Source organism: Bos mutus, chromosome 13 (assembly GCF_027580195.1).
Source record: "Bos mutus isolate GX-2022 chromosome 13, NWIPB_WYAK_1.1, whole genome shotgun sequence".
NCBI classification, from domain to species: domain Eukaryota; kingdom Metazoa; phylum Chordata; class Mammalia; order Artiodactyla; family Bovidae; genus Bos; species Bos mutus.
The window spans coordinates 23417275-23442773 of NC_091629.1; the positions used below are offsets into that span (position 1 = coordinate 23417275).

General features: G+C 40.9%; 2 protein-coding genes across 10 annotated transcripts in view; one reads left to right on the plus strand and one right to left on the minus strand.

Moving 5' to 3' along the window:
• The window catches only part of DZANK1 (double zinc ribbon and ankyrin repeat domains 1), a 52088-nt gene extending 40402 nt beyond the window's left edge, over positions 1-11686 (minus strand). For 3 of the 7 annotated variants that reach the window (XR_011466473.1, XM_070381129.1, XM_070381128.1), the window contains exons 1-3: positions 11566-11645; positions 9293-9409; positions 5814-5967 (exon numbers count right to left, since the gene is read on the minus strand). Coding sequence is in view for 6 of the 7 variants with exons in the window: in XM_070381129.1 (XP_070237230.1) it covers positions 5814-5967; positions 9293-9401 (263 nt within the window). In the remaining variant the exon portion in view is untranslated. Of the gene's footprint in view, positions 1-5813; positions 5968-9292; positions 9410-10073; positions 10247-11565 lie in introns of those variants that run through there. The other 4 variants (XM_070381125.1, XM_070381124.1, XM_070381127.1 and 1 more) reach the window with 4 other exon arrangements.
• An 88-nt stretch (positions 11687-11774) lies between these two features.
• Positions 11775-25192, plus strand: POLR3F (RNA polymerase III subunit F). Of its 3 annotated transcripts, XM_070381130.1 has the most exons (10): positions 11778-12189; positions 13505-13619; positions 19220-19287; positions 19641-19661; positions 19786-19853; positions 21168-21280; positions 21664-21807; positions 22036-22143; positions 23029-23220; positions 24337-25192. In XM_070381130.1, exons 1-10 carry the CDS (start codon positions 12128-12130, stop codon positions 24412-24414), a joined length of 969 nt encoding a protein of 322 aa, XP_070237231.1. In that variant the 5' UTR covers positions 11778-12127; the 3' UTR covers positions 24415-25192. The 3 variants fall into 3 exon arrangements, with proteins under 3 accessions (XP_070237232.1, XP_070237231.1, XP_005889083.2); XM_070381131.1 differs by lacking the exon at positions 22036-22143 and having other exon boundaries at positions 11775-12189; XM_005889021.3 differs by lacking the exon at positions 19641-19661 and having other exon boundaries at positions 11780-12189.
• Positions 25193-25499: the final 307 nt, after the last annotated feature.

Here is a 25499-nt window from a genome sequence, read left to right on the forward strand (position 1 = left end):
TGATACTCCATACATTTATACAACTGTGCACCTACCACCACAGTCCAGGGTTACAACAACCTGTTTCTAGTTACTCCTCACTTCCACCTCCTACACCAGGCAACCACTGATCTGCTTCCTGTCTTCATAGTTTTGCCTTTTCTGTGCTGTGCTGAGCTTAGTTGCTCAGTCATGTCTGACTCTTTGCGACCCCATGGACTGTAGCCCTCCAGGCTCCTCTATCCATGGGATTCTCCAGGCAAGAATACTGGGGTGGGTTGCCATGCTGATAAATGTAATCCTACAAATACAGTCTCACACGTCTGGCTGCCTTTACTTGTCCTGTTTTTTGTTGTTCCTGAGGTTCACCTATGTAGTTGCCACGTGTCAGCAATTCATTCATCTTTATTCTTGAGTAGCATTCCATTTTACAGATGTACAGTTTGTTTATCCATTCCCCAATGGGCAGTCATTTGGATTTTGCCAGTTTGGAGGTCACAATACTTAATACTGTTATGAGTATTCACGTATGAGTCTTTATAGTGTGAGCCCCTGAGGTTGGGTTTTCTCTTGTTTGTAATCAGGTGCCTAACTTAGGCTTTGCTGAGGCATCCACTTCAAAGATGGTGCTCTTGAGTAAACACATCACCAGCCACAGGACCAGATGAAGATCCAGCCACTGCCCCGCCATGGAAGCCCTTTTAGAGATCTTGGTTGGTTTCCATGACTGACCAATTGGGCAATTTTTTTCTCTTCCCACTGTAAATTCTTGCTCATACATTCAAAATTCACCAATGAAGACTGAGCCCATGGAACCCCCCAGCCCCCCGCCCTCAACCCTAATAGAAGCAGACCCTTGGCCTGTGATTTGTCCCTTCTTCTCTCCCCCCGCCCCCATCTCTTTGTATTTGTGACCTCACTGGGTGCCACATAATCCCCAGGACTTGTAGGTAATAAACTTCTTCTCTTTCCAAGTTCCTTGATGATTACTCTGAGGGCCTTTTGGAATCATAAGAACAACAACAAGGGCTGGTCCAGCCATATATGTGGACAGATACACTGGAGCAGAACCACTGGGTCAGATGGTCAGTGAGTTTAACTTTTTAGAAACTGCGACCTGTGGTTGTTCCATGTACATCCCCACTGGCATCATTTGAGGGTTCCAGTTTCTCCACACACTCGCTGACGCTGACACTGTTGGCCTGTTTTGATCACCTGTACCCTTGAATATGTTCTCTGTAGGTATTTGCTTGAGATATGTCCCTGGTGTATTGGGATATAGGCTTGATTGTTGTAATGCAGAATCAAAACGACTGTGGCTTAAACAGAGTCAGTTCAGTTCAGTTCAGTCGCTCAGTCGTGTCCGACTCTTTGTGACCCCATGAATCGCAGCACACCAGGCCTTCCTGTCCATCACCAACTCCTGGAGTTCATTCAAACTCATGTCCATCGAGTCGGTGATGCCATTCAGCCATCTCATCCTCTGTCGTCCCCTTCTCCTCCTGCCCCCAATCCCTCCCAGCATCAGAGTCTTTTCCAATGAGTCAACTCTTCACATGAGGTGGCCAAAGTACTGGAGTTTCAGCTTTAGCATCAGTCCTTCCAAAGAACACCCAGGACTGATCTCTTTTAGAATGGACTGGTTGGATCTCCTTGCAGTTCAAGGGACTCTCAAGAGTCTTCTCCAACACCAAAGTTCATAAGCATCAATTCTTCAGTGCTCAGCTTTCTTCACAGTCCAACTCTCACATCCATACATGACCACTGGAAAAACCATATCAATGGGCTATAACCCACTCAGAGCTATGCATGGGAGCCATGGTGCCCAGGGCCTAGGGTTGACTTTCTACCCTGTTGCCCCATCATATCTAGGACATGACACGTCCTTGTGACCCAACGTGGCTGACCACCACAGCCACATTCCAGCTGGCAGGAACCACGGCCTGCCTCCTCCTACAGGGCACAATCTAGAAACTGCCACGTCACTTCCACGTGCATTCAATGGCCACACCCCGTGCATTCACGGGGCTCTTGCTAGCTTCAAGGAGGACTGAAAACACATGTGTGTCCTGCTAAAAATCCTAGGCTCTATTTTTTAAAAAAATAAACTTTACTTATTTTATTTTTAAAATAATTTTGTTTTGTTTTCATTGTGCTGGGTCTTCGCTGCTTCCCAGGCTGCCTCTGGTTGTGGTGAGCGGGGGCTACTCTCTAGTTTCAGTGAGCGGGCTTCTCATTTCGGTGGCTTCTCTTGTTGCGTGCGGGCTTCAGTAGTTGTGATTCCCAGGCTCTAGATCACAGGCTCAATAGTTGTGGCGCATGGGGTTAGTTGCTCCACAGCATGTGGAATCTTCCTGGACCAAGGATCGAACCCGTGTCTCCTGCACTGGTAGGCGGATTCTTTACCACTGAGCCACCAGGGAAGCTTCTATGATTCTTGAAGAAGGCAACACAGATTTTGGGAGCAGTCTGCAGCCTCTGCCACATCCTTGTGACCACACTTTGGTGTATTTGTCTGGTATGTTTAACTCTCACTCTCACTAATTTGCACTGAAAGCTCACAGCTAGAACACAAGGGATTCTGCTTGATCTGCCCAGGAACTTAATACTCTTATATCTCAAGTTGGTGTCTGCCTTCAGTGTCCTTTATCTGCTTTGCTCGTTGATTTTCCTATTGGCCTTTGATGTGTTTTTATCTGTTTCATTATTTCTTTTGCAATTTCTCAGATTTCTTACATGTTGATTTTTTTACATTTCTTAAAATTCTTGAAACTTTAAGTGTCCCCAAACACTTAAAATTCTTTGGTTAAGTAAACATCCAGAAATGAATAGATACCAGTTCCAAAACAGTTGAGAAATGTTTGCTGTGCTGTGCTCAGTTGCTTAGTCATGTCTGACTCTTTGTGACCCCATGGACTGTAGCCCACCAGGCTCCTCTGTCCATGGGATTCTCTAGGCAACAATACTGAAGTGGGTCACCATGCCCTCCTCCAGGGGATCTTCCCAACCCAGAGATCGAACCCAGGTCTACTGCATTGTAGGCAGATTCTTTCCTGTCTGAGCCGCCAGGGAAGCCCTAAGAAATGTTTACCATTAAGCCATGTCAAAGTCTTAAGCCACATTTTTAGAAGGAGAAAACAATTCTCAGAAATATACAACTGGTCTGAACAGCCACTACCTATCAGTGAATGACAGTATTTAAGAAATAACATGATCAATGGGTACTTGCATGCTCACTGGCTGGAGAGACTTACGGGCGGCTAACCTTTGGGGAAGCATGTGTTTTGTTATTCTCAATAACAAAACAAATTTACAGATACAGGTATCTGGATGCAGATATAGAAAGTCTTTTAGATGAACTGCTTGTTTAACTCATTCACCTCTGCATCCATCTCACCTGGATGCTCATCATCACTGGCTCATGGCCTGTTATCCAAGATACAGTGTCCTCCTAATAAGATAACTTCCTCACATCACAAACATCTCCATCCAGGGACCATTTGAATCCTGAGGAATGGTCGGGTTTACGGCCTGGGTGGCTCTGAGCAGAAGCCTGGTTCCCAGTCACTTGAGGATCACTGCCCTTTTCTATCTCTGTGTATTTTGCAGATTTATTTACTTATTCATTTTAGCTATGCAGGGTCTTTGTTGCTGCGTGCAGGGTTTCTCTCGGAGAAGGCAATGGCACCCCACTCCAGTGCTCTTGCCTGGAAAATCCCATGGATGGAGGAGCCTGGTGGGCTGTAGTCCATGGGGTCGTGAAGAGTTGGACACGACTGAGAGACTTCCCTTTCACTTTTCACTTTCATGCATTGGAGAAGGAAATGGCAATCCACTCCAGTGTTCTTGCCTGGAGAATCCCAGGGACTGGGGAGCCTGGTGGGCTGCTGGCTATGGTGTCACACAGAGTCGGACACGACTGAAGTGACTTAGCAGCAGCAGCAGCAGCAGCAGCAGGGTTTCTCCAGTTACAGCAAGCTGGAGCTGCTCTTCATTGTGGTGCATGGGCTTCTTACTGCAGTGGCTTCTCTTATTGTGGAGCACAGGCTTAGTTACTTTGCAGCATCTCTGAAGGTTCTTCTTGGACCAGGGATCACACCTGTGTCCCCTGCATTGGCAGGAGGATTCTTAACCCCTGGATCACCAGGGAAGTCCTCTGTGTATTTTTGCAAGTGTCACAATACTAGTGTGTCATCTTACATCCTAATTTTTTTCACTGACTATATCACAAATATTTTTGTATATCATTCAAAACTTCATGACCACAGGTTTTCCTCTTAATATGTTAAAGACCTTTCATTGTTAACAGTCTTATCTAAAGGCCTTTTTCTCCTTATTAAGAAACTAATGGCCTGAAAAACCTAGACACAGAGACTTGAACAAAGCTGCATGATTTCCATAAAGAACTATTTTATCACAATTAGATACAAGCACTAACTTTCAAATTTTTTTTGTATAGGTACTTTTCCTAAGCTGAGCACATCTGAAATACTAACAGCATTTCAGAGCAGACACTTAGTGGGCACAGAACAAGATGGTGAGACGCATAAACAGTGTCCTTATTTTTCAGACTCTGCTGGAAGTTCTATTAACTCCTTTGAACTACAAAGTCATTGATCGCGACTTCATTTTACTGTCACCTTGCAGCATGATGCGCCAGAGTAATCAGCTTATTAGTTTTCAATAACTGAGATGACTTGTTTCAGTAGAAATGGGTTGGCAAGTGGGAAAAGCCACAGATCACAATTTTTAATAAAGAATAATCATGTGTCAGGGTTTTTTTCTGTTTTCATTTTATTATTAAAAAAATTTTTTTAATGCCAAGCAATCATCATTGTAGAATTTGTAGCTTAAAAGGCCATGCAGTAGTTTAGCCAGCAGGGGGAGCCTGGAGTCTAATTTAAATTCCCTGGGCCAGCCCCAGTATTAGTCTTCCAGAAATGTGGCCAAACCTGTTTTGCGGCACAAAATAATTCCTCTATCACAGACTAATCTGCAAAGCATTTGAGGATCTTTTTTCTCTAAAGATGAAGTTTACCACGTTTACCACGGTGAAGTTTACCAAATTAAGTGGTATCTCTATACTTGAAACTGAAAAAAAAGTGTTGACTAGGAAAGAAAGGACAAAGAAAAGAATGAATTAGCTAACACCTAACAAATCAAGATGATGGTAGCTTTGAAGGGCAATAAAGTCAGTACAAAATCAGATGGAGAACCATGGTGGTCATAGGCCATGTCCTGGGGAATAAAAGAACCGTCTATTAAAAGCAGCATTTTCCTCAAGACAAATCTGTTCGGAGGTCCCAAACCCTGAAAAGGCTCTTCCTTTGGAGAAGGAAATGGCACCCCACTCCAGTACTCTTGCCTGGAAAATCCCATAGGTGGAGGAGCCTGGCAGGCTACAGTCCATGGGGTAGCAAACAGTCGGACATGACTGAGCGATTTCACTTTCTTTCACTTTCCCAAAATCCCAGTGTGGATTTCAGACTAAAAACAGTATCAATACACACTGCACGTCACTGAACTATACCCTTTTACCCACATGATCATCTCTAGGTCCATCCATGTGGCTGCAAATCCAGAATCTGTTTTAAACAAGTAATTGTTTATATGTTCTATCCATAAAACTTTTCCTCATGTTAATTATGTATGTAAATATGTGTATTTTACAGTATAACTCAATAAAAGACAAACACAAAGGTTACAGACATATGCTGAAATTAAGATAACTTTTTCTTTAGTGTCTTTATAATCCAGCACCGATTCTCATTGAAATGAGTAAAGTTAAAACATAATAAATATAAATCATCCCAGTCATTATGCTCTTGACTTACTTAGTGACTGCGATAGCTTTAACTTGTATTTTTCCATCAGGCAGGGTAATAGGCTTCGTATACTTAAAGGTAGTGTTTTCACCATAACCAATTTTCTTTTGGAATTCAGGTTTGCTGCCATCCAGGGTATAATATATGTTGACATCCGGGGTGTCTGAAAAACCCAAAACAGGATATCTAGAATTAACACTAAAGTAGCAAGTCCCTGAATAATGCCTAGGGATCAGTCATTTAATGAGATTTTTAAAAATATATACTGTAGAAGTGAATAACAATAACTAACAATAGAGTTTTTTGTGCCAGGCACTGTGCTTTATGTGAATTAACTAATTTTATCAGTACAACTTTATGAGATAGGTCTATTTTATATCCACATTATAGATGAGGGAACTGAGTCCCAGAGAGGTTAAGAAATCTAGTAAATGACAGCAGAATTTTGATCTGACTTCTGGGAAGTTGGATCTGTTGATCAGGCTGATTTCTTTTTAAAACAGGAGGGATTAAAACATTTTTTTTTAATTTATTCATTTGACTGTGCTGGATCTTAGTTGCTCACAGACCATGCTCTTGAACCACTATGGCATTTTGCCTCTTCGACAGAGCGCTGATACAAACCAAGCAGGGGTTTAAAGCCACAGTGTCTACTTAGAAAGCAGAAGCTAATTTTTCATTTTTGAGCATTGCTTAAAAAATGGTTTTGTTATATTTTATTTGGACTTGGTAAATGATTCGTGCACTTCTTGGGAAAATTAATAAAGGTAATAAGGTAATAAAGGTAAAGGTAATAAATTCAGATGATCCAAGATTCAAAAGGTCAAACAAGGATATACAATGAAAACTTTCCCTCCAAGCTCCCTGCCCTCATCAGCTGCCCAAAGGCAACCAATAACATCAACTGTCCTTCCAATATATGTATGTAGTTTACATCCATACAAGCATATACGTACATATTTTTAAGTCTCCCCCTCTTTGTACATACAAACGGCATATCATGCCCTGTTTCACACCCTTTTTCTCTTCATTTAACATTGTATCTTGTATATTGTCCTATATTGCTCCATTCAAAAGCACCCCATTCTTCTTTATGGCTGCAGTGCATTCTATTCCAATGGATGAATCACTGGCCAACAGCCAATCCCTACAGATGAACATATAAACCATCTTCTTTTCCTTTTCTTTCTTACTTTTGCTATTGCAAACATTGTAATGAATAACCCTGCAAAGAGTTCTTTTTATAAGTATATCTGCAAAATATGTAGAACTAGTACTGTTCTTGAGTTAAAAGCTATGTGAGTTTGTAATTTTGGTTAATGTTGCCAAACTTCCCTCCATGGACATTGAAACAATTCACCCTGCTACCAGCAGGGAATGGAAGTGCATGTTAACCCACCATCTCAACCATATCGTGTGTGATCATTTTTTCTTTTATTTTGCTGATATTTCATTTCTATTTCCCAGGTTAAAAAAAAGTATCTCATAGCTTTAACTCATATTTCTTATATTTTGAGTAAGATTCACTCACTCATTCAACAAGTATTTACCAAATGCCTATTACATGCCAGACACTGTTTCAGATGCTGGGAATACATCAGTGACCAAAGTCCCTCCTCTCATAATTTAAAAAAAAACACACACAAACAGGAAACGACTGCATAGAATTTGTTAAGTGGTGATTAAGTACAAGGGAGTAAATGAAGCAGAGGATAAGCTCTGCTCAGCAAGCAAGTGAAGGGTGAATAGGAGCATATTCTCATACGTTTAAAACACATATTTCCTTTCCTATAAAATGTCTTTTCACATCCTTTGTCCATTTTTCCTATTGGGATATTATTACTTTTGGCACTGAATTGCAGAATCCTTCATTTATTAGACATTTCAGATATTAGAGAAATTGGATACCCTGTCATCATTTGTCAATCATTACCCAACTTCTCCTGAGGGTTATGAGCACATATATTAAGACTTGAATTTTGGTTTGAGGAATTTTTAAAATAATATTAGCTTTTAAGATAAAGGAAGACACAGTATAATATATATATTCTTATTTGGACCTCTCAGTCTAGGAAGCCCAGGTGTCACATCATCGGTACATATAGTTTGTATGCACATTAGTTATTCAAATACGTAACTGGAGTCTCAGAGTCTATTTTTTAATTGAAGTCTAATTTTTCTATTTAAAAAAATTGAAATCTATTTTTCTATAATGTTGTACTACTTTCAAGTGTATAGCAAAGTGATTCAGCTATACATATGTATATAGTTTTTTCTTTTTCGGATTCTTTTCCATTATAGGCTATTACAGGATATTGAATATAGTTCCCTGTGTTATATAATAGGTTCTTGTTGTTTATCTATTTTATATATAGTACTGTGTACCTGTTAATCCCAAACTCTGAATTTATCTCCTCCTACCCTCTTTGGTAACCATAAGTTTGTTTTCTATGTCTGTGAGTCTATTTCTGTTTTGTAAGTAAGATCATTTGTACCATTTTTTTATAGATTCAAAATATATGTGATATCATATGATATTTGTCTTTTTCTGACTTACTTCACTTAATTTGATCATCTCTTAGGTCCATCCATGTGGCTGCAAATCAAGAGTCTGTTTTAAACAAGTAATTGTTCATACATTCTATCTATAAAACTTTTCCTTCTCTTTATATTACATATGTAAATGAGTGTGTGTGTGTGTTTTCTGGCATGAAAAAGAAACACATTCACTGCTTTATTTCAGCAGAAATAGTTGTGATGTCTTTTGGCATCACCATGTGCCAGAACCTGTGTGCCTCTCACATCACATATCAATTCATTAATCCTCATAATGACTCTAAACTATAGATAATATTATCGGTCTCTTACAGTCTAGAGGCTGAGACTAAGAAAGGCTGAGGAATGTACTGAAGATCACTAGATGTTTTCAAAGCCAGGATTGTTCACTCTCCAACCTGTCTGACTGGGAAACCTGTGTTAGCAGGTCAAACTGATATCCCAGAAAAACACTGAGAATCCTGGGAAAGTCTGGGGAAGCAATGGGACATCCTAACCTGACTAGGATCCGGACACGACTGAGTGATTTCACTTTATTTTTCCACTTTCATGCACTGGAGAAGGAAATGGCAACCCACTCCAGTGTTCTTGCCTGGAGAATCCCAGGGACGGGGGAGCCTGGGGGCTGCCGTCTATGGGGTCGCACAGGATCGGACACGACTGAAGCGACTTAGCAGCAGCAACTTGGTTAAAGTAAGTCATAGTGTTGCTGCAAATCTTTCCAACACAAATGGAAGGTTGGCAAGAGCCAGCTGTTGTAACCTATATAAATGCCACTCTAGAAACCAACATTGTTTCAAATTTTGAAAGTTTTACAATCATCCCAAGATTCTGATTATAGAAAGGATGCAAAGAGGGTAAATCAACAACCAGATGAATATAGAGAACATGGCAGGGTTATTTTAAACAATTTCAGTACATTTGATTCTTACCTGATTTCATTTCCAAAAGCGTATTGTTATCAATTTCATGGTTGGCTTTTCCGGGCTGAGGCACCCGCAGGGGTATGATTTGAGGGACACACACTGAACCAGCTGTCATTTTCCCTCCTTACATTAAAAAAAAAAAGTGGATGAAAATAAATTCCAACGGACACCTATATGTGAACAGACACTGAAGAGAAGTCTCTCATTCAAATACAGTAAGACTAGTAAAAACTAAAGAGAATGTTGTTCCTCTACCATCTACAAATATCATTTTTCTTTTTTCTTTTTTGGGAGACTCATTTCACTTCTTTTGTCTTTTTTTAAATTGAAATATAGTTGATTTACAATGTCGTGTGTAATATAAATATAATTAAAAAATTTTTTTGATGTGGATCATTTTTAAAAGTCTTTATTGAATTTGTAACAACATTGCTTCTGTTTTATGTTTTTTGGCTGTAAGGCATGTGGGATCTTAGCTCCCCAACCAGGGAATGAACTGGCACCCTCCGCACTGGAAGGCAAAGTCTTAACCAATGGACCACCAGGGAAGTCCCCAAATACCATTTTTAATGGAAATAATTATTGTCTCTGCTGTATTTTTGCTGTTGAGATCTTGTGTGGGCTTTTGATTACCTGAGTATTTACCTCACTTTGGGGTGGGAGGGAAGCAGGAGTGTATGGGATGGGGGAATAAAATTTAAAGTGAGCAGATTAAATGCACATGTCAGAGCAGAGATCATCACTGATGACCAGACCTAAGCAATCCCTGGATCATTACCAGTCTGACCTGCCTCTTTTTAGTACACCACCTCTCTTGACTTCAGGCAAGACAGCACACAAGAGGAACAGAAGTAACTTTGTATGTAGGATGAAATGTTCATTTAGAGCCAGCTCCCTTGGGAAAGCTCCATGTTCAAAGTCCTGCAGTTGTCATCAATTGGTTCGTGCCTGTGAAAGCTGCAAAAGAAACTTTAGAAAATGACAGAGGGTCACGCCTCAGCCAGAAGAAAGCTGGCATGGATATAAAAAGTGAGGAATGAACACAAAAGTCTCTCACTCCATCTCCTGTATTTATAAGTAATTAAGTGTAAGTATGGAGGTCTTAGTGATCTTTTTCTTGGGGATGGGAGGGTTCAAAATTATTAATACACCCAGGATTCGGGGGGCGGGGGACCCACACCTTAAAACAGTCTCCCATTCCATCTACTGTATTTATAAGTAATTAAGTACAAGTATGGAGGTCTTAGTGATTTTTTTCTTGGGTATGGGAGTGTTCATAATTATTAATACATAAAGGATTTAGGGGGGAAATCCCACACCTTAAAAACCATTTACATCTCGGATGGTCTGTTCAAATTTCAATGATAATGGATGCATAGGTTTTACTCAGTTAAAATCTACATTGAAATTCAATTTTTATAGAGTACTTCTTGTACCCTCCCCTATTATTTACAATTTTCCAAATACTTACATAATCTTATTTACCAATTTGTGATTGGGCATTTATTATTTTCTTTTCAGTTTTGGGTTTTATTCTAAACAATGCTGCCTTGGAAATTCCCTGACGGTACAGTGGTTAGGATTTGATGTTTTCACTGCAGGGGCTCTAGTTCAATCTCTGGTGGGGGTACCAAGTTACTGCAAGCCACGCATGACATGACGCCAAAAATTTTTTTTTAAATAAATAAATAAAACTACCCCGAACGTCTCTGTGGTTTGAGGTTTGTCATAGACTATAACCCAAAGGTGGGATGGCTAAATTTAAGGGGTGAATTTAATGCCTGGTTGGATAGTTCCAGGTCGGAGGCTAAGAATTTAAATTGCAGATACATATACGGATAGCGCGACAGCCCCTGCAGAAGGGCTCTGGAGCGTGCCCATCCTCACATTTTCATTTACGTGAGAGGCAGTTAAAATTAAAAAATGGTTAAAAATTAGTTCAAAATAAAAACGTCTGGGGGTGGCGGGGGGTTTTAATTCCTGCGGCGACTAGGCGATGTCCTTGAAAGGCTGACAGTGCGTAGGCCAGTGGGCCCCGAGCGAAGGGGATCCATCCGTAGACCGATCCGCTAGGCCCGACTGCGTCAACAGCATCCCCCACCCCGCCATCCCTCCATCCAGACTGCCCCTCACCGCCCGGTTCCGGAACCCCGTCTGGTCCCCGTCTCCGTCCTTCAGGTGCAGCCAAGGACACCGCCACGACTCGGCTGAACGAAGGATGCCCTTTTCTCCCTCCCCCTCCCCCAGCCACCAGGACCCGATCGGGACCCCTTGGGTACCTCCGCAGCCCCCACCGAGGCAGCCCACCGCTCACCGCCCTTGGTCTTCTCCTTCACTGCGGCTGTACGGGTTACCAAGACGCTGCGAGCCGCGCCCCGCCCACCGGGAGCTGGGCAGGTGATTGGCAGGAACCCGCTTCCTAGCAACTAGCTCCGCCCCTGCGGTTGGCCCGGAGACAGGCGGCCGCAGAGCGCTCCTTTCTTCAGGCCTAACCGTAGGCGTCCGAGAACTTGCCTTCACAGAGGTTGGAAAGCGCTACAAGGTGGCCTCCCAACTCAAAATGAGAACCAGGCTTGTTCGTGCGACAGTCTCTGATTTTCTGGAAATAACAGAACGAAATACCAGAATGAAAATATCAGAACAGCGCGCGCGAGCGTGAAGCGGCGCAGGCGCGACTTGGCCACCTCTAGGCGACCGGCAAAGAAGGACCGCCTGCGACCTGAGGAAGAAAGCCCCTTGCGCCCCCCGAGCGCTGTCTTTACCCGCGACCGGCTTCCCTCGGCTCGCAGTCCGGCCGCCCGGAGAGGTCTCTTCCCCCAAGGTCCCGGCACCTGCGCCCTCATGGCCGAGGTGAAGGTGAAGGTGCAGCCGCCCGACGCGGATCCGGTGGAAATCGAAAACAGGTAAATCGGGGAGTGAGGCTCGTTCCCCGCCTCTGGAGGCCCCCTTTCTCCCGGACCCTTCTCCCGTCTCCGGAAGACGGCACTCTTAAGAACTTCAGAGCGAGTCGGACAGTTGACGAGATTGTGTGGCCGGCCTTTCCTTGGGTCTGTCAGGGAAGCTGTCTACTCAGGCGCACCTTTCCTTAAAGTGATCCACGCCCAGAGTGAAGACTCGGCGTTTCCCCCCGGGAAAGTGTTAGTCGCTTGGTCGTGTCAGACTCCTTGCGACTCCATGGGGTACTGGTGTAAACACGTTCTGATCCAGGATCGCCCTTGTTACCAAGGAACTCCCGTGACGGAAGGTTTAACCAGACTTAGGGTGCAGTTTTCGATTATGAAGCAACAGACACCAAACGGTTTGAGCGCGATAATTAAGTGAAGGTTTTAGGGCACCCAACGCATCTTACGCTTACCCAAAGCATCTCCCAAAGCATCTTCAATACTTTGGCCACCTAATGCGAAGACTGACTCTTTTGAAAAGACCCTGAAGCTGGGAAAGACTGAGGGCGAGAGGAGAAGGGGACAACGAGGATGAGATGGTTGGATGGCGTCACTGACTTAATGGACATGAGTTTGAGTAAACTCCGGGAGTTGGTGATGGACAGGGAGGTCTGGCGTGCTGCAGTCCATGGGGTCGCAGAGAGTCGGACACGACTGAGCGGGTGAAAACTGAACTGAAGCATCTTATAATTTTATATTCTCTACAGTGCACTGAAGTGTTTAGGTTACCACAGAATTTATAAAGACCCCAGCTTTTTTAAACTGTTATTAATAACACACATGATGATCCTGTGACAAGGTGAAACTTGAGGTTTATTTTTGTTTGTTAGGGATGATTCCAAAACCAGGTCCCAGTTGTGGTGAATTGTCCCTAAAGAAACTTTGACTTCCCTCCAGAAGTGTTTGATCTGCCTCCTGCTTACAGACTTGTGGCTACCCAAGGCACTGCCTCTTCACTTTGTCATACTTGTTGCATCTGAGAAAATTGAAGCCTCAGCTTTAATGTGTTTTTCTGTGTTTTCATTTGACTTTTGTCCTAATTTAAAGTTCATATGAATAAGAAATGCTTCTCTTAAATACAATAAAAATGCAATTGTGTACTTCAAAAGCATCTTCCTCATTTTTAATGTGCTTTCATTCAGAACCATTGTAGAAACCCAGATTATCTGTCAAATGTGAAAAAAGGCACACTTCTAAACTGTTCTGCCTATATTTTCCCCCTACTGACTCTTGAACTAGGTAAAAACATGAATATCATTAATTCTTTTGTTCCTAGGATTATAGAATTATGTCACCAGTTCCCTCATGGAATCACAGACCAAGTAATTCAGAATGAAATGCATATAGAAGCCCAACAGCGGGCAGTGGCCATCAATAGACTGTTGTCCATGGTAAGGTGAATCCAGCTAGTTCATGTAATTATTTATATGTTATAATTGTCATTACTTTCTGTTATGTAGAATGAAACCATTCTCAAAAGTGTGGTAAGTTGTGACTGATAAGACTTCAAACCAGGAAACAGCTCAGACTCCCTAAACTAAGGAAAGAAGTAATATGCATTTTTACAAGACAATTGTATTTTAACTGTTATATTTAGTAATTTGTCACTAAGGTACATACTGGCACACATGTACATATAGGCATAATCTGTTCCCACCTTCTGTTTGCTTCTTGCTGCTGCTGCTGCTAAGTTGCTTCAGTCGTGTCCGACACTATGCGACCCCATAGACAGCAGCCCACCAGGCTCCCCCGTCCCTGGAATTCTCCAGGCAAGAACACTGGGGTGGGTTGCCATTTCCCTCTCCAATGCATGAAAGTGAAAAGTGAAAGTGAAGTCGCTCAGTCATGTCCGACTCTTAGCAACTCCATGGACTGCAGCCTACCAGGCTCTTCCGTCCATGGGATTTTCCAGGCAGGAGTACTGGAGTGGGGTGCCATTGCCTTCTCCATCTTGCTGCTAGTAAAGACAAATATATAGTAAAGGCTTTGGATCAAATACATTAACTAGTATGAAGATTAAAAGACAAAAATGGAAATATTAATTATAACTACAATAAACAGCTAAGGGATAAACGTGATGATCGGGAAGAAATAGACAATTTCTGCAGACCAGATTGTAATTGTCTGATTACTAATTCAATTTTAGTAGTAAAATTGAATTATTAATCAAAGCCTCCCAGCAAAGAAAAGTCCAAGACTGGATAGCTTCACAGGGTAGTTCTATCAAACACATAAAGAAGAGCAAATACCTATCCTTATCAAACCATTGCAAAAATTTGAAAAGGAGGAAACACTCCCAAATTCATTCTACAAGGCCATCATTACTCTGATACCAAAATCAGACAAAGATAATAGTAAAAAAAGAAAATCAGAAGCCAGTGTCTCTGATGAATATACATGTAGAAATCCTCAACAAAATATTAGCAAACCACATTCAGTGATACACAAAAAGAATCATACACCATGATAATGGAAATTATTATAAGAATGCAAAAATGGTTCAGTATGCACAAATCAGTCAGTATAATCCACCACATTAAAAGTCACATGATCATCTCAACAGATGCAGAAAAGACATTTGACAAAATTCAACATCCATTCATGATAAAAACTCATCAGAGTTGGTATAGAGAGAACATACTTCAACATAATAAAGACTGTTTCTGGCAAACCCACAGAGAAAATCGTCTTCAGTGGTGATAAGATGAAAACCTTTCCTCTAATATCTGGAAGATAGGAATTCCCTTGTAGTTCAGTAGTCAGGACTTGGCACTTTCACTGCCAGGAGCCAGGTTCAGTCCCTGGTTGGAGAACTAAGAGCCCACAAGCTGTGAGGCACGGCCAAAGAGAAAGAAAAAATCAGGAGGACGACAAGGAGGCCCATCTCACCACTTGTATTTAGCATAGTATTGGAAGTCGTAGCCACTGCAGTCAGATATGAAAAAGAAAGCATACAAATGGGAAGAAGTGAAACTCTCCTTACTTGCAGATGGCTTGATACTATATAAAGAAAATGCTAAAGTTTCAATCAAAAAAGCTATTAGAACTAATAAGTGAATGCAGTAAAGTTGCAGGATCAAGATTAATATACAGAAATCTGTTGCTTTCTTATACAGTGATAATGAACTATCAAAAAGAGGAAGCTAGAAAACAGTCTCTTTTCGAAGTAACATAAAAGGAGTAAAACAGCTAGAGACAAACTGGTGAAAGACCTAACTTTGAAAATTCTAAAACACTGATGAAGGAAATTGAAAATACTACAAAGTAATAGGAAGATATCCAATGGTCATGGACTGGAGGATTTAATATTGTTAAAATGTCCATATGACCCAAAGCAATCTACAGATCTAATGCAATCCCTATAAAAATGCCCAGGACACTTTTTACTGAACTAGAACAAATAATACAAAAATGCATGTGAAACAGAAAAGAGTCCAGATAGCCACAACAATCTTGAGAAAAAGAACAAAGCTGGAGGTATCATGCTCCCTGACTTCAGACCATACTACAGTATGGTTCTGGCATAAAAAGAGACATATAGATCAGTGGAACAGAATAGAAAGCCCAGATATAAACCCATCCACTTAATGGTCAATTAATCTAAGACAAAGGAGGAAACAATGCATAATGGGGAAAAGAGTCTCTTCAACAAGTAGTGCTGGGCAAAATGGATAACCACATGTAAAAAAATGAAATTAGGACATTTTCTCATACCATATATAAAAACAAACTCCAAGATGGATTAAAGGCCTAACAGTGAGATCGGAAACTGTAAAACTAGAAGAAAACATAGGCAGAACATGCTCTGACAGAAACTGTAGCAGTATTTTTAGAGAAATGCAAATCAAAACAATAAGGTATCATCTGACACCTGTCAGAGTGGCTATCATGAAAAAGACCACAGACAACAAATGTTGGTGGCAGTGTGGAGTAAAGGGAATCCTTGTACACTGTAGGTGGTGGGATGTAAATTGGTACCACCACTATTGAAAGCAGTATGGAGGTTCCTCAAAAATACTAAAAATAGAACTACCATACAATCCAGCAGTTCTACTCCTGGGTATATATATCAATGAAAACAAAAAGACTAATTCAGAAAGGTATACACACCCAAATGTTCCTTGGTGGCACAGTGGGTAAAGCGTCTATCTGCCATGTGGGAGATCCGGGTTGGATCCCTGGGTTGGGAAGTTCCCCTGAAGAAGGAAGTGACAACCCACTCCAGTACTCTTGCCTGGGAAATTTCATGGACGGAGAAGCCTGGTAGGCTACAGTCCATGGGATAGCAAAGAGTTGCACACGTCTGAGCAACTTCAATTCTCAAATGTTCATAGAAACATTATTTACAATAACCAAATGTGGAAGCAACCTAACTGTCCCATCAACAGATGAGTGGGAAAAAACAAACAAACAAAAACAGATGAGTGGATAAAGAAGACGTGGCATATAGATAGAGATATACACACACACATATACATACAATGAAATACTACTCAACTGTAAAAAAAAGAATGAAATTTGCCATTTGCAATAGCATTGATGGACCTGGAGGAGGGTATTAGTGAAATAAGTCAGAAAGACAAATACTATATGTTATCATTTATGTGTGGAATCTGTTGGGGATTTTTTCCCCGGGACTCGGAAGCGACGAACCTGAAAGAATGACACTCGGACAGTCTCTTGTAAGGACTGACAAGTTTATTTTTGTAGTCAAGTCTTTCTATAGAAGCGGGAACAAAGAGCTTAAAGTATACAGCCAGCAGAGCGCATACAGGGTTAACACATAATCAGTAAAAACATTTTAAGGACAGTGTGTTCTAGGTGACTCATGTGCTTATCCCATAACCCATTTTTTCGAGTAACATCTTTATTTATTATTAAATCTTGGCGCCGAGCATAACCAAAGGCAGGAGATGTTTTTGTCCACAGTACACAAAGCCGGGTACTTTTGGCCCTTCGCCATTTTCCCAAGGACTTTTTCTTAATATGGCTATTTTGTACTGCGCTTGCCAACAGAATCTAAAAAATAAACGAATATGTTAATAACAAAACAGCCTCACAGATACAGAGAACAAATTAGTGGTTACCAGTTGGAAGAGGGAAGTGAGCAGGGGCATAAGAGGTGAAACAGGATGTGTTGTACAACACAGGGAATATAGCCAACGTGTTATAGTAACTTTAAGTGGAGTACAGTCTATAAAAACTTGAGATCACTATGTTGTACACCCGAAACTAATATAACATTACTTCAATTAAAAAAAAAAGCAGTGCATCAGATTGCTGAACCCTGTTCTAACCAAAAGAGAAGGAGTGTTGTGATTTCTAGTCGCTTCACCATGGTGAAGGTCTTCAGCTTCTGGAAGCATAGAGCAAGGGATGCTGGGAAGTATGGTGATAAATGTTTTTGTCCTCAGACTCCACTTTCAGCCTTTTTCTTTCTATCTGAAAATTATCCTCAGCAGTCACCTGTTGCCAGTCCTGCAGTGGGCAGTGGTGAAGCTACTCAAGAATTTTAAGTAAGGGAGTAATTGTTAATAAATCACTAGTGTTGCCGATTTTAGCTCTTAAAGTGAAAGTGAAAGTGAAGTCGCTCAGTCGTGTCCGACTCTTTGCGACCGGGTGGACTGTAGCCCACCAGGCTCCTCCGTCCGTGGGATTCTCCAGGCAGGAATACTGGAGTGGGTTGCCTTAAACTGTCCTCAAATTCGTTCCCCTGTTTTCACTCCTCCCACCCCTGTATGTGTTCAGGCTCTTGGCTTCTTCTTGAACTGTTAGGTGCATCTTAATGGCCTTCCTCGCTGCGTGTGCCTCAGAGCAACCTGCTGTGTCTTAAAGGCAGTTCTGACCAAGTTACTCTCCCACCAGAAACCCTTCTCTCAGCTCTGGAGATTCAAGTCCAGACTCCAGGGTTTACCACTCTGAGCCCCTGCCTTCCCCACTGACCTCATCTCTCTGCACCCCCTGCCTCACAAGTTAGTTTTCACAGGGAACAGCTTGTTCTCTGTTCCCTGGCACGTCACGCTGTTCTGTGTCTCGGGCCTTTGCTCATTCTGTCTTCCCTGCTTAGAAGGCCCTTCCTCCTTTCCTCACACACTGACTCCTCATCCTAAGACTCAACTCAGGCAGCACCCCTGAACCCACAGGCTGGGCCAAAGCGACTTTCCTGGGAGCCCATCCCCCCCTTCACTTGGCTCTGTCCTCACGCCACCCCGATGGTATTGAAATCAGCTGTGGAATTCTCTCTTGGAATTCATGTCTGTCCTCCCCACCCCAAAAATGTTCCCAGGACAGGTGTTCATTAAACGTTCACAAACTAAATTAAACAACTAAATGAAACTTCCAAATTGGGCTTTGTGGTTCAATTTTTTCCACTTAGGGGGCCGGGGGAGGGAGGGAAAGGACTGCTTTTCACCCATATACCAACCTGATTCCAAGTTACGGGTCTGCCCAGCCTTGACTCATGGGAACCTCTCTCAGTGATGCTTCCCTGAACTGCCAGGAGCCCAGTGGTACAGCCATCGGCATTCTCACAAGTTCAGACTCAAGGAAATGCAAGAGCATGGAATCATTGTGTCAAAATATTTTTGCATTAATAGCCTTTATCTGAACTTTTTAAAGATGTTGTATTTTATTATGTTTATATTTATTCAGTTTACTTGAATATGAATTTTTATTATTCTAAAGGTGCTTGTTTAAAGTTCTTATGCATTGATCTTATAACTAGGCTAGGATCTAACATGTAGGAAATTGTTATGTATTAATATTTGAGGAAACGGTGATATAAAGAGCTAAGTTTAAAAAATATACATATCACATGTGATATGTAGGGAAAATCTTAAGTACTCAAGGAAGGAACTCACAATTATACAAGGTAGGATATTTTAGTCTGTGTAAAATATTGAAGAGTGCATTAATGCTTGCCATTGGATTTGATATGTCTCCAAAATAGTTCACTGCTATTTTCTTTCTTTAAAAAAAAACAAAACTTTAGGGTCAATTGGATCTCTTAAGGAGCAATACAGGACTTCTGTATAGAATAAAGGATTCTCAGAATGCTGGGTAAGCACCTGATTTTTATTTTTAATATTGTAAAAGTAATATATGTTTGGGTGGGAAAGGCCAGTACAGAATTGCATCATGTAAACCTGGTCCTGCAAATCATCTTACCTCCCACAGGAGTTCCATTCCCCAGAGATAGTGACTCTAAATAATTTGGTATATATCCTTTCTTATAGGTATATATAAATATATATAGATTATTATATATTTATATACCATATATTTATATATAATCTCTTTTCTTTTTTTTTTTTTTTTTTTAACAAATTTGGATCATGCTATCCATACTGTTTTGCAACTTGTTTTTTTTCACTTACTGTATCTTGGACATCTTTTCATTCTGGTACATACAGCCCTGTCTCATTCTTTTTAAGGTAAGCCCTTTTGGTAAATAAGTCAATGTGATGACTTGTCTACTCATTCCTTTAAGTGATTGTATAGATGATTAGATTAGCCTGTACCTCTTTGCCTTTTTAATTCTGCTTTATTCCCCTGCAGTAAAATGAAAGGATCAGATAACCAAGAAAAACTAGTGTATCAGATCATAGAGGATGCAGGAAATAAAGGTAAGTTTTAGAGGAACAAGCAGAAAAAACATTGTCTCTCAGACCAGATATTAGGGACGGAGATCCTGGCTTCCCAGGGTGTAGAGTAGTCAGTTCAGTCTGCTGAACTTTGTGTTCAAAGGAGAAGAAAATATAACACACATACTCACACACGCATATGTATACATATTTATAATGTACATATGTTTGAAGGACACCCAAGAGTGATGCTGTTGTTGCCTCAAGGGAGGCAGGAACTAGATGGCCACGGGCGGAGATGGAAAGAAACTTCTGAATTCTGAACCATGTACATGTATTATCCGAAGCAAATAAATTAAAACTGAAGGGTTTTTTTATCCTCACTTTCTAAATTTTGGAAGCCTTCGTTTCTTCCTCTTATCTGTAAATTGTGGATCATAACATCTCTTTGGTTTTTGTAGGAAACCATGGGACACCTAGTGCCCCATGGCAGTGTCTGATGTAGCTCCCTCCACAGCTGTTTAGTTCCTCTCCTGTTGCCCTCAAAGAATGGGATCTAAATTGCTGTTATTACAATTTAAGACCTGTTTGAGTCATTGATATTAGCTTCAGCAATTATGATGTAACCTAAAATTGTACAATTTTTCTATGTGTTAGGAAGTTAAATTACATTTTAAAAATAAATATGAAGACAGCATTCTCTATTTAAAACAAAATCTTCCTATTTTATGCCTTTTTGTTGGGAAGAAAATACAGCAAAATATTTTTACATAAATTCCCTTTATACGTATAATACTTATTTCCTTCTTTGAAAGAAAAATCGTAGCTTTCTGCACAGGTTCTTAGTGACTGTAAGAACTGTAATCTTTCTGTTTTCCAAATATAGTGGACATACATACACATAGATGCTCTCTAAAGGTTTTTTTTTTTTAATTACTATCCATTGAGGATGGCAACTGACCCTGACCCAAACTTAAGTTTGTTTTTCACAGTATACGATCTAAAGTGAAATTTTAGAAAAAAGAGGCTGGAATGTAGGAGGGCACAGAAAGGCCAATGTATGTTAATTCAATGACATCAAGATTTTCCTTCCTTTAGAAAAATGTCCCTTATCATATGATTTTTAAAAGATACCATGCTAGCATTCCAAGAAATTTCCAGTTAGAAAATGGAACATACAACTTTTTTGCATATTTTTGTTACTTTATCTGAGATTCTTACCTGTGCGTCATTTTTCCTATAGCAATGCTCCAGGATTATATACATATTTTGCTAGATTTACAATGAGATATAAGCAATGGGAAAAGAAACACAAATCCTATAGTATTAAACTTATCTTACTTTACTTTCTTACAGGAATATGGAGCAGGGATATCCGATACAAAAGCAACTTGCCATTAACAGAAATTAACAAAATTCTAAAGAATTTGGAAAGTAAAAAGCTTATCAAAGCCGTTAAGTCTGTGGCAGTGAGTAACAGTCTCTTTTCTTCTCTTGAATGTTCACTGTACATATATTGCTCCAAGGATATTTCAGGTGTTTATCATTCTTTCGGCTATGTCATGATTTAAAACAACTGATCAAAAAACATTTTCAAAATTGTAGCTCACATTGGACCATTTGGAGATGCTGCTTTAGTCCATTAGCTATAACAGATGTACTCTGATAATGTCGGGTGTTAATAGGGGAAGCCAAGCACAAGGCGACTTGGTATGTTGTCCTGTAGTCCCAGTAATTCTGTAAATCCCACACTGGTGTGAAATATAAAGTTTTGGGGTTTTTAAGTCTTAGTTTTGGAAAACTGCTTTGTTACCTTTTAACCGTCTGCTGTGTGTGTGGTTTTTTCCCCTAGGCCTCAAAAAAGAAGGTGTATATGCTCTATAACCTGCAGCCAGACCGCTCTGTGACAGGTGGGGCCTGGTACAGTGACCAGGATTTTGAATCTGAATTTGTGGAGGTGCTTAACCAACAGTGTTTTAAATTCCTACAAACCAAGGTGAGCTATAACTGAGGAAACATCCCTCCAAGTGGTTTTTCTTTTTTTTTTTTAAGTTTTTTCATAAGGAATGTTTAATCATACATATTGTATCTTATAGGAATTGAAAATACTGAAATTAGTCCTTTTTCCTAAACAAAATAGGTCCTGTTGTTGATTATCCTCTATAGAAATTGTGTTCAGAAGGTACTGGTATTCTTCATGAAATTTATATTTCTACCCTAATAGGCAGAAACCGCACGAGAAAGCAAACAGAATCCAATGATACAAAGAAATAGTTCATTTGCTTCATCACATGAAGTGTGGAAGTATATCTGTGAATTGGGAATCAGTAAGGTCAGAGCCCAGTCTCTAATTTTCATCTTATTTTTAAAAACTTTTGCTTCATTGTAGGGATATGGTTTACACTGTATTCTAAACACATCTGGCCCAGACCCTCTTCTCAGGTGATATCTGTGTATGTTCTACAGAATCCGCAAAATGTAGAACCCACTGTCCTAAGCCAGGCAGGCAAAGGCAGTCCTGGCCGTCAGGCACTTTCTGAACTGTATGTCCTTGAGCTTGGGCTCCAGAGCAGCAGGGTGGAAGCCTGGCCATGCATTTCACTACCAGATGCAAAAGTCTGTTCTGACAAGTTCTTGACTCTCCTGGGGACATTTCAACATATGTGCCAAACATCCGTCATTAGTATCGGTTGTCATTTATTGGTAGCTTCCTACTTAGGAGATGTAAGTGGCACTGTCAGCACATTCTTTGGAAGATCTGTACATATGGACACTGTGCTTAATTGCCCCTCACCATCAGAGAAGATGCTGAAGTGGCTGCTTGGACAAGTCATTTTCATTTCTGCTCTCCAGTTCTCTTTTATTTAAAAAAAACAGCACAGGAATTTGGACTATTTGCTGTCTAAAGTACCTTTCTGCTTAAGCATTTTTATAAATCTCCATCAGATTCTTGCTAAAGAAATGTGACAAGTCTAGATCCTCCTAGGAGGGCGAAGACATCAGCAGGTATCAAGCTCAGCAGTGAGCTCAGTGCTCTATCCCTGGAATCTGAGTGGTCTACTCTCACTCAGGCCATTGTTCAACTTCTTTGTGATTTCAGTTACTGTAGCACAATCCTTCCCCACTTCATCAAGAATTGTGACCTTTTACTGTTATCAGCACCCTCCAGAAGGATGACTCCTTGTTTTGAGTCCTTTCTAACATACTGCTTTTGTAGGTGGAGCTGTCCATGGAGGACATAGAGACCATCTTGAATACACTCATTTATGATGGGAAAGTAGAGATGACGATCATTGCTGCCAAAGAGGGCACCGTTGGCAGTGTGGACGGACACATGAAACTCTACCGGGCGGTCAGTCCCATCATCCCGCCCACAGGCTTGGTCCGGGCACCCTGCGGACTCTGCCCAGTGAGTTAAAATGGCTTCTCTTTCTACTTTACTGCCTTCGACTGCAGATGCCACCTAACTTAACGTACCAGCAAGAGCTGCTGAAAGCACCATGTAACCTTGATGACAGACCTTTAGTGAGCATGTCATCACCTTACATTCTTCCCTATAATAACCACCTTAAGGAAATTGGTTTTCTGCTCTTGATCCCAAAATGCACAATTCTTTTCTTAACCTTTTATTTTTTATTGGGGTATAGCCGATTAACCATGTGATAGTTTTAGATGCACAGCAGAGTGATTCAGCCATACTTACTCATGTATCTATTCTCCTCCAAACTCCCCTTCCATCCAGGCTGCCACGTACTTTGAGCATACATTGAGAGTTCCCTGCAAAATGCAGTTTTTGCTGAGGGCTAACCATTTCACCTAAGTAGGGAGGGTAATGGGGTTTGGTGAGAACCTGCTGTGGGCCAGACATGTTTTTGAAAATGTCTGTGGTCTCATAATCCTCCTGCACCCTTAGAGCTAGTGGTATTAGTGTGAGGGGACTTAGGGCAAGGAAGATTGAGAGCATTCAGCTGAGACTTGACAACCAGGCCTCACACCCGGAGGTGACATGTTCTCCCTTGTAGCACGCCGACACTCGTCATTTGTTCATTCCCACCCGTGCTGCAGGCTCTGTCCCTGCTCTTGTGGTGTGTATATTCTCAGACTGCCTGTCTGCTTTCTATTGTCTACAGCTCATGCCCTGGTTTCAACTCCCAGAAAAAAGGCTACTCTGTTGGGAATTCTATTTAGCACTTTCACAAAAAGGAAGGTGACTAAATATGAAACACTTGATTAGTTAAGTCATTTGTGTGTACAGATCTCCGATCCTGGACCGTTGCCTGCCTTCTGCCCAGTGGACAGGTAGACTAGTCAGCTTAGTGCTGTGGCAACCATGATCAGAGCAGGACTTCTTCCAGGACCTAACCTTTCACTTTGAAAGTTTTGTTTTTAATATTGCTTTAAATAAATGCTTGAAACATTGGATATTTTGTTAGAATTTTTAGTTTTAGTTGATATTTAAGACATTACCTATAATATACTAATTTTAAAACTTGAGTTTGAATGTAACCTTTTTTCTTTTCTAAAGGTTTTTGATGACTGCCATGAAGGTGGTGAGATTTCACCATCTAACTGTATTTACATGACAGAGTGGCTCGAATTTTAATAGAGAACTATGAACGTTGCTGACGTTTTGCAAATGAAGTTACTTCAGGAGCAAATAATTTAATTCATGATGGAACATCACACTCCCTTGACAGCATTCAAGGTACAGACTTGCTGCTACAGAAAAATATTTTTTTTTAATCTATGAAGACTAAATTTATATTGATAGTGTAGTCAGCAGGGTATGAAACAGATAATAAGGTTAGTGGAGAAATCCATTCTTCAGTAAGTAAAATACTTAGAACCTCTGGAAGACCACCTGTTGGAACTTTCGAGATTTCTGATGATTTACAAGAAAAGAAGCCAGCGAGTCAGTATTCGCCAAGGACTGTGATAATGGCCAGAACTTTAAAATGCCTGTTTTAAAGGTGTTTATCAAGGTCTTCATTGGGAATTTTTTACATATGGCTCAGTGTCACCATTTCTGTTTTCTCCACGGTTTCATTGAGAAGAAATGAAAAGTGGGGAAGGAGGAATAGCAGGGGAGGACGCAGACTTGGAGCATGAGGTGGGAGACAGCAGAGCATCCCTTTCCACACACTACTGATGCCTTTTTATGTCAGAAATGTTCTTTCTGAGGATTACATTGGTGTACTTACCTCAAACCCAAACGGTGACTGTTGTCAAGGACATGTTTTCAGTGCATAAATGTTCATTGTTCTCATCCTAAAGGGAATATCTTCCCTGGCTCTTTGTTGTTAAAGTCTGTGGCTCAATTGTATTATTTGCTAGAATTTTCCCCTAGATTCTTATCTAACTAAAATTAAAACTAAAAATAATCCATTGCCTTCCATTCCTTTTGGGGGGGGGAAGGGAGTATCATTCTTTCTTCCTTATCCTATCTTCAATTTGTTTCCATATATAACAGGTCTGAACTAAGCAAGAAGTTGTTATAACTGTCCTCAGTTTCAATAGCACTTTCAGTCCCAATCCTTAGGTGAATAGAAAACAATAGGTCACTTCATGTTTTGTTGCACAGAATTCAGCTATAGGGCTTTTTAGGATCTCAGCTGTCGTACTTTCACTTTGTGGCGCCACTTAAAGGTTTCTGTGTCCAGGTCAAAAGCCAGGGGCCAAGGGAAAGGA

Bases quoted from the DNA above. Each gene is read 5' to 3' on its own strand.
- POLR3F (XM_070381130.1), top strand. From the start codon at position 12,128: ATGGCCGAGGTGAAGGTGAAGGTGCAGCCGCCCGACGCGGATCCGGTG. The intron at 19,662-19,785 runs GTAAGCCCTTTT...ATTCCCCTGCAG, and splicing joins CCTGTCTCATTCTTTTTAAG to TAAAATGAAAGGATCAGATA. The intron at 22,144-23,028 runs GTCAGAGCCCAG...CTGCTTTTGTAG, and splicing joins GTGAATTGGGAATCAGTAAG to GTGGAGCTGTCCATGGAGGA.